The following is an 11,605-nucleotide window of genomic DNA, read 5'->3' as shown; positions in this document are numbered from 1 at the left end:
CGGATGTTAGCTCGCGGCCGTAATGCTGGTTTCATGGTTACTGCGGTGCTCATCTGGCAGGATGCAACTTTCACGCCCTCTAGAGAACGCGGGGTCACAACCCCGGCCGGTGTTTCAGTGCCGATGTCCACGATTGTCTCGAGCACTACAGGCATCTTGCTCCCCTCTGAACCCACTGATTCAGGCGTTTCCGGGTCGCAAAGTCACCAAGATACAGCCGAGTTCTCTGGCGAAAGCGCTGGGAGTAACATCTTTGCTCTCCAGTACAAGACTGTGCGGAGATCGGTTGTCCAGTCAATTTTGGGTATGGACAACGCCATGATGTTGAAAGAAAAGGGTCCAGATTTGCCAGCTTCGCAGACTTTTGCCAAGAAACACCGTGGAAATAGCGAATCTGAGTCGGAGCAGAGTGATATCAGTAGTGACGAGGAAATAGATGAGGAGGATGAGATCAATATTGATGACAAGTCTGACGATAATTATGAAACAGACAAGAACAGGAAGGTCGTCCTGGAGATGGATGAAGATAGCGTTACGTGGGCCGATGTGCTAGACGAGGAGGAATAGGGGATGGAGCGCGTTGATATTAGCCTTGGTGGGGAAGAAATGGAGTTTGTATTTTAAATTGAAAATGTAGGTATTTCTAGAGCATAAGTAGGGAGTGTCACGAATGTGACCAGTGTACTTACTCGAGCTCTTCCTATTATCGTAGTATAGTTCTCTATTCTCCAACCTTGCCCCTTTCACATCACGATGTCGGTGACGCTTGATGGCGGGGAGCGAGTTGAAACTTTCGTTTACAAGATAGACCTATACAAAGTCTCCATATCTTGGAACAAGGGGACACCGGTTTTGTACCCATAACCGGCGTTGGTCATGAAGCCCAAATAAGCCTTGTCAGGGCTGACACCAGCCATTTCTCGTACGGGTGCCGGAGCATACCTCGCTCGCCAATCCACACTAGGTACGGCCCGAACCGATTTTCCAGGCAAGGGTAGCAATCAAAAAGGCTGTTCAATCGCCGGGCGGAACAAAGATGGCTATCAGAGCCAAAACAGTGTAGCCCCAGATGTCTTGGAGGGCAAGTTGCACCTGGGTGTCAGAGTTGCCGTCCATAGGTACTCCATGCTACTGTTGACTACAGCTTGCCTGAGACCTCCAACAGTATCGTGATGGTGAGAACAATAACCCCTGAGCAGTCCAAGAACCTGCAAGTTTTGAGTGATACGGTCAGCAAAGGTTTCGCCCCCACCAGTGCAGTTTCGAGGAGACCAGCCCATTCGTTTTCTCCCACACTGCCTTACAGTGCCACCATGTGAGACGAAAGAAATCCTGATTCGGTAGCCTCTTCTAGACTCTCATCAAATCCTTCCGTGCCTGAGCCTGCAGCCTCTGCAGTGACACACGCAACCCGACGGTCCATAACGTCTTCACTCAGTTAGTTGATGCGGGGATCTGGCACAGCCGGTGGATAGTACAATTTCTCAGCTCTTCAGGGGTAACAGCTTTGTAATGGGTAGTTTTCCCCCTTTGCCTTTCAGTCACTCAATCCGATAGCAACCTGTTTGCTATGGAAACGTGAGACCTAGTCTTGGGAGAAGTGGCTATTATATATCTCTTCACGCGAAGTATTCGGGATATGTATTGTCTTGAAGTTCGCATGTATAGTTTTTTAAGCCTCAAGGGAGGGCAAAGCAGGAAGGGTCCTCAGATTCAGGGGAGATTCTCATGCAGTTAGGTAGTAAAGTTTGACGTTTTGGGATGGGGCTCTTTGTGCAGGTAAAGCCAAGGCGTTAAGCTGACAGTACAAGAAATCAGGCTCCGTCACCTAGCCCAAGTACTCTTGACCACAAATTCGTATACATAAACCATCATAGATTAATCTAGAATCTTAAGTCCGTTGGTTAGTTGTACAAGCTGCGTCTAGGACTATAGCAGAGCTTAGTGATAGTGATACTGTTCATGTGGGTATAGGTATCTATAGCCATAGCCATAGCCTGGGCTCTCATCTTCCTCCCTTTGTTTGCACATCTGTCAGCTTTCCCGCTTTGCAAGAGGACTGCAGATCTACAAAGGGCATATCATGTTGGGAGACATGAAGAACATGTGTCCTGGTACCTACACCACTTATTTGCTATTCAATCAACCCAGAAGCAGAACAATAGCACAAATTACAAGAGGCTTGCTAACAAACTGCAGTATACAACGGCTGTTTACGTACGCAGGTAATTGGGTAAGGTAGGCCACTCCTCGACAAGAAAGGACGGACACCCGGACAAGGAACGTGACTGCAGTTTTATTCAGAGGTGTCTCAACGCAACCTGGCCTTATGCGCGGTACTTGGGCAATCGAGGGGACTTGGGGGGGGCTTTCACATTTCACCGTGGCCAATTGTATTGAGCTACTTACCTTATCTATGTCACCTAGATTTTGTATTTTGCCCGGCCTTATCTGTTGCTCAAGATCTATAGCCTTATTACACTAATCTCAGTTTAAGACTCAAGGCTTTAATCTTGAGATCTACTCCTCTACTAAATTCCCTGACAGCGAACCTTATAAATGCTAATACTTTTATTATAATCAAGGTAAAGGCTTTTTTTTATATCTTATCAAGCTGAATTATCTTATTAAAACTATAATCTCCCCTTATGTCCTGACTTTAACTTCTCACGCGCTCGCTCGAGGACCCCTCTCGCCCGTGGTTCTGACTGTCCATCATACGCTGATATGCCCTCCCCTAAAGAACTGCTTACACATAAAGCCTCTGCCAGATTCCACGCATCACATAACGCCAGGTTCGCTCCACAGCCAGCAAAAGGTGTCACGGCATGGTTAGCATCGCCAATGAAAATAACGCCCATCCGGTCAATATCGTCATGTGTGAAAGCCTTCTTGTCCTTTGCGTTGATAGCAAACACGGTCTTCGTATCTGTCCTTTCAACAATGTCTCTGAAAGGATCCTGGAACCTGTCCCCAAGATCGAGACTGCGGTCGATCACTTCTTGTACCATTTTGTCGTTCTTGAGATCTAACCTGGGGACCTCTTCGTTCTCGAGATGGCCAACGCCCCATACAATGCTGTTCTTGTCGACTGGAGAAAAGAAGCATGACACGCCGGTTCCCGAAATCATGAAGCCCCAGTCTTTGTCAATGGGCGCTGGAGGAGGGCCATCGAATCGAGCAATGCCACCTCGGAGAATTGCACCGGCAAATTCGAGGTTGTCGTTTGGCCGAAGGTATCCTCGGAGTTTGCTATTCGCTCCATCAGCGGCAATAAGCAGGTCACAATCCTCCTCGGTGATCGTCTCATCGCCGGGATGTCCACTTGCGACTTGAACTCGCACTCGTCCTTGGTCCGTTTTCCTCGCTGAGATGCAGCGTGAGTTCCACTGGACCGAGTCTTCCGGTCGGAGGCTATCGTGGAGGACCTTCCGAAGATCCTTGCGTGCTATCCTAACGCTGGAAGATGGCAGCTCTTCAATTGGCTCGTGGCGGAAGCTTGCGTGTTCATGCCAATTGGGTCCCCATATCTTGAAAGCACCCTCTCCATTGAGTCCAGACACGGCATTGTCTACAATTTGTTCGATAAGACCGAGTTTCTTCAGGGCAATGAGACCTCCCGAAGTGTCATATCCGGTAAGAGATAATGTGTAGCCTTCACGTTGAGCGCTTACGTCCGGCGAGTCGCGGTCGTAGATAATGATCTTGGGCTTTTTGAACTGGGGATTCCATAGTTTGCGCAGTCCAACAGCGAATGCTGATCCAGAAACACCACCGCCAGCGATGATGATGGTTTTGCCTTCGAGGAAGTGATGTTGATGTGATGTGTCTTCCATGGTTATGTTTTGTGTTAAAGAAAGAGGAAAAGGCCGGCAGATGCCCTTATATAAGATAAATCTATCATGGCTTACGCACTCAAAGTCACACGAACTTCCCATATAAAGGAGTGGTTCACTGCGTGCTGTGGATGTTGACTAACTCATGGTATTTCTCACTGACGATGCATACACTGATTACCCAACTGGGTACACGGATTTCCTAATTGAGACATGACCGGGGTAGACGAGTCTACGACTGTAACTTCAGTTCTGTTATTTAGGACTCGGAAATTCAAATCATATGAGAATCGAAAGTTTTCTCTGTATATATTCTCCGTTATATTGTTCGGCAGTTCTTTACGGGCCCCGGGACGGTAGTAGCCCGAGGTAGGAAACCTTCATCGGGAGTTTGTGATCAAGAGGCTTAGTACTTACGTATGTTATTCACATGCGCGCTTGGTCCTTATAAAGTGTGGATCTTGCCTTGAAGAATCAGTATATCAATGCATCATAGTCAGAGTCACCTTGTGTACTAGGCACATTATTTACTTGCTCACCAGGGGATGTGATTTGCCCCTCCATGAATTCGTGAGCAAGCAGACGCCGAGGATACACACCAAAAGGTCAAGAGGGCCACTTTGCTATCGGGTTCAAGGGGGCGTTGAGCGATATCTTTGATATAAATAATGCTGGGATTTATTAGCTTCGACCAAGTAGGCATTTCGTATATTTACGAATTCTTCATTCCCCAGCTGACGAGTAGCGGTTATTACATTGACGGGTTACTTGATTCGTTCGTGATTTGGATGTCGTGGAGCCAATCAGATTACTTCGAACGAAGCCAGTCAGCCAAAACGGGAGATATGCACTATCAGACTGCCGATATCAAAGGCTTTGTAAAAGTGCGCATTTTACAGCATTTCATTAATACCAAAATAATTGACGTCGATTTACGGATTACTTAGTTGCTCCTATTGACGAGATCCCCAAATGGTTTGGTACCAGAATGCTAAAATCCACACCATGACCCCGCATTGACACCCGCTCCCCTCCATCACCAAAAAACCCCACCAAAATATTATCATCACCAACCTTCAAAAAACTTCACATCCATTTCATACCCTGATCCTTCTGCCACGATGGCATCCCATCTCGCAGCCCCTCCCGTCCTCTCAACTCCCGACGACCACATCCTCGAAGTTCCCGCCGCTGACTCCATCCCAACATCCACACTCTCCGACGATGCCCTCCGCGAAACGTACGAGGTTGTCCGCACAGCCGATGAGATCCGCGCTGGAGGATGGAGGCGCATCGGCTTACAGTTTCCAGATTTTATGCTGATAGACGCTCCTCGTGTTGTAGAGGCTTTGTCGAAAGAACTTAGCGCCCATGATGCCCAGGAAGAGGGCAAGGCTGAGAGGAGGATATACGTTCTTGCGGACAGCAGTTACAGCGCCTGCTGCGTGGATGAAATAGCTGCCGAGCATGTTTCAGCAGATGTGGTAGTTCATTATGGTCGAACGTGTCTTAGTCCCACGAGTCATCTTCCTGCGATATACGTTTACACCACGCATGATCTCGATTACAAGGTGACATTGGAGGAAATCAAGAAGGAGTTCAGCGACAAGACTGTCAAGTTGGTCATAATGGCCGATCTGACGTATCAAAATCACGTCGACAAAGTGGTTTCCCTTCTTAGAGATGAAGGCTATACCGACGTTGTTTCCACAGCAGTAACACGCGACCCTGCCGCCTTGATACCCAACCGCAAGATCCTCTCCGACGAAACTCATGGCGACGAACATTGGAAGGCTTACTCGATCATCCACATCTCCGACCCGCCCTCCGCGCTTCTTCTCGCTCTATACTCACGATTTGCCTCCTTACACGTCCTTGCGACACCATCCTCAACGCTCGAGAACCCCACTATCCGCACAGCAGGTCTCCTTCGACGTCGATTTGCGAAGGTGCTGTCGCTCGCTTCCGCCGGTGTGATCGGTATCCTTGTGAATACACTTTCAGTCGCAAACTACCTCAGCTCAATCAATACTCTGCGCGACAAGATCGCTCGGGCTGACAAGAAGAGTTACACCATTGTCGTCGGAAAGCTCAACCCCGCGAAGCTGGCAAACTTTGCTGAGATTGAGGGTTGGGTTGTGGTCGGATGCTGGGAGAGCGGCTTGGTCGAAGATGATGCTGGATACTGGAGACCAGTTATCACACCGTTTGAGCTTGAGGTGGCACTCATGAGCGAGGATGAACGGGTCTGGGGCGGCGAGTGGTGGGGCGGTATCGAGAAGCTTGGACTTAGCGACAGACCTCAAGATGCGGTCAACGAGTCCAGGGATACTGCCGTGCCAGAAGAGGATCAGTTTGACGATGTCGCTGGGGGCGTTGAAGGGGAAGAATCTGCTCCTCCCGAGTTTGACATGCGCACCGGCAAGCTCATCTCATCAAGTCGACCTATGAGACTTCCAGTTCGCAACAGCCCCTCTGCCGCCATCGCCACCGAGGCTATTGGCGACAGTCCCGCCTGTGCACTCAAGCAGAATGATGCTCTTATCAAGCGCAGCGTTGGAGAATTGGCCAGCATCAACGGTGTCGCGAGTCCTGGAGCCGAGTTCCTTCGCTCTGGTCGCACATGGCAAGGATTGGGCACCGATTTCGACAATGAAGCTAGCACATTAGTCGAGGAGGGTCGAAGTGGTGTGGCTCGAGGATATCAAGTGGGAGAATCGGACAAACATTGAGGGAAGGTTACATGAAAAGTGATACCATTTAGCATAACAAGGCGTTGGGATGTAGACAAAAGTAAAAGGCGAATATTCATGGTTCAAAGATATATTCTGAGGTAGTAAGCCTGTTGTTCTTTTCGTCGCTCATGTAACAGTGAAGTCATATTATATACAATAGAATCATCGACCGAAGCAGCCTCCAGGGCCTATGCTGCGGCATATCCGTATCTAATCCTAGCCCTTCCCTTACCTGAGCTTCATTATCCACACCCGAAGCATGGGAGACAAAGAAACGTCATCAACATTGTATCATGTTGGTCGTCGTCAGTCCATACGATTCCTTCCAAAAAAAAAATAAGAAATATGTTCTAGGAGAAGTCATAATGCATGAGGCCGCTTTCCTTGCGGCGATCGTAACAGGGTCTCTTGACCATTTCCCATAATATTCCCCATGCGCAGTCTTTCATGGGGCGAAAAAGGATTGGATCCCTGGCGCGGAGCACGATGTGTTGTTACTCGAGCGCCCATCTAGTGCCATAGGACAAACGGAAAAGCTGGCGAGGCTGCGATCTCGCGGGTCATTGGGCTAAGGTATTGTGGTACTTGGGCATACGTTGCAGTGGAGTATGGATGCATTGCCGAGAAAAGCAAACCGGCGGTGTCCCCCGGATTACTAGTTTTTTTTTTAGGTCTGTGCTTCCTACGAAGCGCAGTAGCAGGATAAGGTTCCTAAACGTAGACACGTCGAGAGTGAGGACGGCTGCGGCTGCTGTAGCGAGAGCCAGAGCGGGAGCGGCTTCGGTGGCTGTGACGGCTGGAATGGTAGGAACGGCGAGAAGAGTGGCTGCGGTCATAGGCGCTCATGTGTCCGCCGTGCATGAAAGCGACAACAGAGGTGATGGCAAAGAAGATGACGTTCATGATGCCAAATGCCCAGCAGGCCTTGAGCATGGAGCAGGGCTTGTTGTTGACGAGGTCATAGCTGGGGCCAATGACCCTGACATCGCCAACGGAGAGATCCCAGTCGTCGCCACGTTGAATGCTAACACAGTCGGTGCTGCTTACGTAGCGGAGGTAGTAAACGGCGGCTATGAAGGCACCGAAGAAGAGGGCATCAACGAATGCGACAAAGTGGGCGTTTGTCGACGAGCGGTGATAGCTGAAGAGGGTGAAGATTGCCCAAGCAAGCGCGAGAACCGAGACAATGAAGAGGATGAGGATTGAATCAGGAGTCAAGGCGTTTTGCTTGACGAATCCATTGACGAACCAGGCAAGCATACCCATGCAGGGGATCTATTAATTGTTAGTTAGCCTGCGACCTGGAGTATTTGCATTCCTGTTGCCTACCAGAGTGAGGATCTGAAGGATCCGAAAGAAGACAAAGAACATTGCGAAAAACATCTTGGCGGTCTTTAGCAACTTATGCAGCTCTATCTTGATAATATCGCACGACAGTCGCAGATGATAAGATGGATGTAATGCGCTCAAGGAGCGGGGAGCTGAGAGAAATGACGTGCGCGGGGGACTTATACGATGCTTGAGTAAGTGAGACAATAATTCAAGCAATAGACGGGTCGATACAAGTAACGCTATCAGACTGAGTCAAGTCAAGTCAAGTTGGTGATAGATGGAGGAATGAGAGAAAGAATGGAGGGAGGGAGGGTGTGTGGGAAGAAAGCTCTATTTTGTAGCTACCACGAATGCAAAGGCAAGCAAAGCAACAGCATTCATCCAAACGTGTTCCCATCCTTGGTCTTGCCAAAAACCCACGATTCAAGGTGGTTGGTGCTTGAGAAATAGATGGCGCAGGACCACGCCCAGAGAAAGCAGAAAAGGTGGGATAACCCTTGTAAAGGCCACCCCTGTAGGTGCAGGATGTTAGTGGTTGGGCCGTTAGAGGGTAGGGGACCTTTTAGCTCTAGACCCTTGTAAGTTTAGCGATCTGGAGCTGGTTTCTTCTAGGGCCGTCGGGTTCACGAGTTTTTCGGTGTGTTTGGGTTACTGAAGCATCTCGAGCCTGAAAATGGAGATGAAAGGTTTATGCGCTGTTTAGGCTCTCGGCAAGGATTGATCATCTCCGTTAGTTGTCGTCCGTTCACCTAGACTTGCGGCTGTTCAGCTTCGATTCTACCGGTCATGCCGAAATTGGAGCATGACGTCGACTTGCACTAGCAATGCAAGCACTCAAGCAATCAAGCGAGCAATAGAAATCTGATCCAGATCAATTGTATTGCAAATCAGGATAGGACACTCTCTATCAATTTAGCCAAGAGAATAACCAGCAAGGGAAACAGGTCGAGACCCTTTTCGTGTTGCGACGTCATCAGAATTGGAGAGGCTGGTAAGCTCATACACGCCCAAAATGGTAATAAATACAGAAAACAGGTTGGCTGGGTATCAACCAACAAGAGAGTTACAACCAAAACGAGAACAACCAGCCGACCAATTACGAAAAACCCTAGCTAACATCTGTGGCATTATTCTTCAACTGTCGCAGATTCGGTGGCTGGTAAAATCATGCATCTCCATCGCCATCGTCGCTTAATTCAGGAAGGAACACAAGGACAATCTGAGTTACAGCATGCATCACGCCTTATGCATGGCGCCCTGGGCCGTCCCGCACGTTTCCTGTACATACGTTTCAGAGATCAACTGATATGCGAATTGGCGATTGATTCATGTCCTCTTATTTCGGCAGATCCGCATAGATCAGCATTGAAACAACGGGTACTCGCCCATGTTTTAAATCAGTGGCTGGGGATCGTGATCAACAGGTACGATCTGACCTTAGTTCCGCGGGGCCCAATTTCTCGTAAATCGTCTTTGTTCATTAAAAGGTATTAATTAAGTGTACGTGTATCCATAGTCCGTCGTTACAGGACTTTCATTCTCTCGGTTCCTCCGCATCCTCTCTCGAACTCTTGGGCTGATGAAGCCCGTGCCGAGAGACCCACCTGACGCCGTGTTTCGGTCCTCCGCGGCGCCGGGCGAGTTTAGCTGAATCGGGAAATCATTGATCAGACTCATATCAACATCGTCTCCATACTCGTCGCTCTCAATAACTCGTTCTGCCTCTGCAACCCAGCAATACGATCTCTCATGCGCTCCTTGACCAATGCCTTCGCTCGTTCCTCGTTTCCATGGCGGTATCTTTGCTCCCTCTAATATTGGACACAAGTGATAATCAACCTTGTCGTTGTACTGGACCTTCTCATCGTCAACAGACACAGAGGCTAGTGACTGAAGGATTCCGTATATAAGAATCCAGCGACTACGTCTCGCAGTAGCTGGATCCATGTCTCCAATGTCATCGGTCTTCTCAAAGCGCTCAAATGCGTCGGAGAGTTTGATCTCCGGTTCATCGAAGCCGGTATTCTCAGTATAAGCAAGTCGTATCCTTTCCTCCAGCGCGCTCATTTGGTCGCCTCGAGTCTTTGCGATGCCTCTTCGGAACGAGCCAGCAGCTGAGGTCGATTCTGGCAGTAGAGGAAACGGATGAGGAATATGAGGGAACCGATGTTTGTTGTCAAAGTCAATAAGCATATCCGTCAATTGCATCTCCCTCGTGTCTGCATCAATGGCCCTCCTCTTGCTCTTTGACACCATCATCAACCTGCTTCCAAACTGGATCTCCAACGAACCCCAAACGATATCTCTGTCGACCATGCAATCATACAGCTCCCCAAAGTCTCTTTGGAGCTTCATAGCCAACGTCCGAGTCAACCAGGTTTCGGGTCTTGAGGCACCGACTGATCGTCCGGATCGACTATCAGACTGTGATGGTGGCCATGATCCATATTCCTGTTCAAAATGCTGTAACAACATGTCCTTCAACCTCTCAATCGCCCTCATCTCCGATCCCGTCTTGGGAGTGAAGGCCCAGATGTCTTGGTACCTAAAGCCAGCCAACCTTTCCTCTGCAGCCTGAACACGATACTGCATCTCGTGACTCGCCATCTCCATAAGCTTTCTCGTGTTTGTGTTTATCTGTTTGAAGTCCTTGTACTTCTGCACGAGATCAAACATGCCCACGCAATGCGTGAAGCACTCCCTCCATCCTTCCTCCCACCGCACATCCGGCTCTTCTGACCAGATGAGGAGTGACACCGCCAAGGCAGGATTGTTTCGTACATCGTCGAGATCTCGGTTATAGAGATACCGCACCAATTGGCCGACGTTGTCGTTATTCGGGGGCATGTAGCTATCCAGTCTAACGTGAAGGTCAGATAGGGCTTCGTGTAGCGACAAGCCCACCATTGAGGCGTTGAGAAGCAGGGCAAAGAAGTTGCGCGTTGTGAGCTGATGACGGAGCTGATCGATGCTCTTCATATTCTGCGGAGGTGGGAAGTGCATCTCATAAAGAACTTGTCCTCCCATGTCTCCAATGCTGGTGCGTCCAGATGCAGGCGGTGTTAGTGGTGAATTCCGGAATTCTTGACCAAGCTTTCTTCCATAGGATTCAGTGTTTGGTGAAGGCGGAGAATGCAGATATCCATCAATCAAACCCTCATCCAGAAGAGAGATGAGATATCGACTGTTGATAGCTTCGATGATATGAGACGAAACGCGCATCGACGGCAAGCTCTGGCCTTTCTTCCCAAGGTAGATCAGAACATCTCCGTTAGGATCCCAAAGTTCTGGGTCTTTCCGAAGCTTGTTCCACTTCGTGATAGGCCGTCCTCCTCCACACCAACGTCTGATCTGCGGTGGTGGTGCAGAAGGTACCTGTGGAATCGGAGGCAGTTTGCTGGTTGGTGGTGGTCCAACGGGAGGTAGACCAAATGAGAGTTGTGATGTTGGCGTCAACGGCATCTGGTTTTGAGACGCTGCATAAGAAGATGTCGAAGTCAAAGTCGTATCTGTTCGAGCCACAGATTGTGAGTCCCAGCCGCTGCTCTCATTGGGACTAGGACTCGGCATGACGGTCGGGTTGCAGTGTTTCCACGCTTGGTCGGCTTCCATTGCTGTCTTGATCGATCGGTTCCTCTTCCTTTTCCTTCTTTCGGAATGTGAACGTCTTCGCTATTGTCTTTCGTACATCGTCGCTTCGCT

At 49.3% G+C, this 11,605-nt stretch overlaps 5 protein-coding genes across 5 annotated transcripts; 2 read left to right on the top strand and 3 right to left on the bottom strand.

Annotated features, from left to right (window-relative positions):
- Positions 1-123: 123 nt before the first annotated feature.
- FOXG_21929 (uncharacterized protein) lies at positions 124-567 on the top strand (the record flags this gene model as incomplete). Its single annotated transcript, XM_018402308.1, has 1 exon — positions 124-567. The coding sequence occupies one exon, from the start codon at positions 124-126 to the stop codon at positions 565-567; it is 444 nt and encodes a 147-aa protein (XP_018255497.1).
- A 1,993-nt stretch (positions 568-2,560) lies between these two features.
- On the bottom strand, positions 2,561-3,980 carry FOXG_15484 (uncharacterized protein). The gene has a single exon (XM_018395594.1). The coding sequence runs from the start codon at positions 3,936-3,938 to the stop codon at positions 2,634-2,636; it is 1,305 nt and encodes a 434-aa protein (XP_018255496.1). The 5' UTR covers positions 3,939-3,980; the 3' UTR covers positions 2,561-2,633.
- Positions 3,981-4,903: 923 nt separating this feature from the next.
- On the top strand, positions 4,904-6,760 carry FOXG_15483 (diphthamide biosynthesis protein 2). Its single transcript, XM_018395593.1, has one exon. The coding sequence runs from the start codon at positions 4,958-4,960 to the stop codon at positions 6,566-6,568; it is 1,611 nt and encodes a 536-aa protein (XP_018255495.1). The 5' UTR covers positions 4,904-4,957; the 3' UTR covers positions 6,569-6,760.
- A 522-nt stretch (positions 6,761-7,282) lies between these two features.
- FOXG_15482 (uncharacterized protein) lies at positions 7,283-7,954 on the bottom strand (the record flags this gene model as incomplete). Its single annotated transcript, XM_018395592.1, has 2 exons — positions 7,283-7,846; positions 7,901-7,954. 2 exons carry the CDS (start codon positions 7,952-7,954, stop codon positions 7,283-7,285), a joined length of 618 nt encoding a protein of 205 aa, XP_018255494.1.
- Positions 7,955-9,397: 1,443 nt separating this feature from the next.
- FOXG_21928 (uncharacterized protein) lies at positions 9,398-11,515 on the bottom strand (the record flags this gene model as incomplete). Its single annotated transcript, XM_018402307.1, has 1 exon — positions 9,398-11,515. The coding sequence occupies one exon, from the start codon at positions 11,513-11,515 to the stop codon at positions 9,398-9,400; it is 2,118 nt and encodes a 705-aa protein (XP_018255493.1).
- Positions 11,516-11,605: the final 90 nt, after the last annotated feature.

The sequence above is a fragment of the Fusarium oxysporum genome, chromosome 5, assembly GCF_000149955.1.
Source record: "Fusarium oxysporum f. sp. lycopersici 4287 chromosome 5, whole genome shotgun sequence".
NCBI lineage: Eukaryota > Fungi > Ascomycota > Sordariomycetes > Hypocreales > Nectriaceae > Fusarium > Fusarium oxysporum.
The sequence above is the reverse complement of the archived record's forward strand: the minus strand, read 5'-3'. Positions and strand labels throughout refer to the sequence as shown.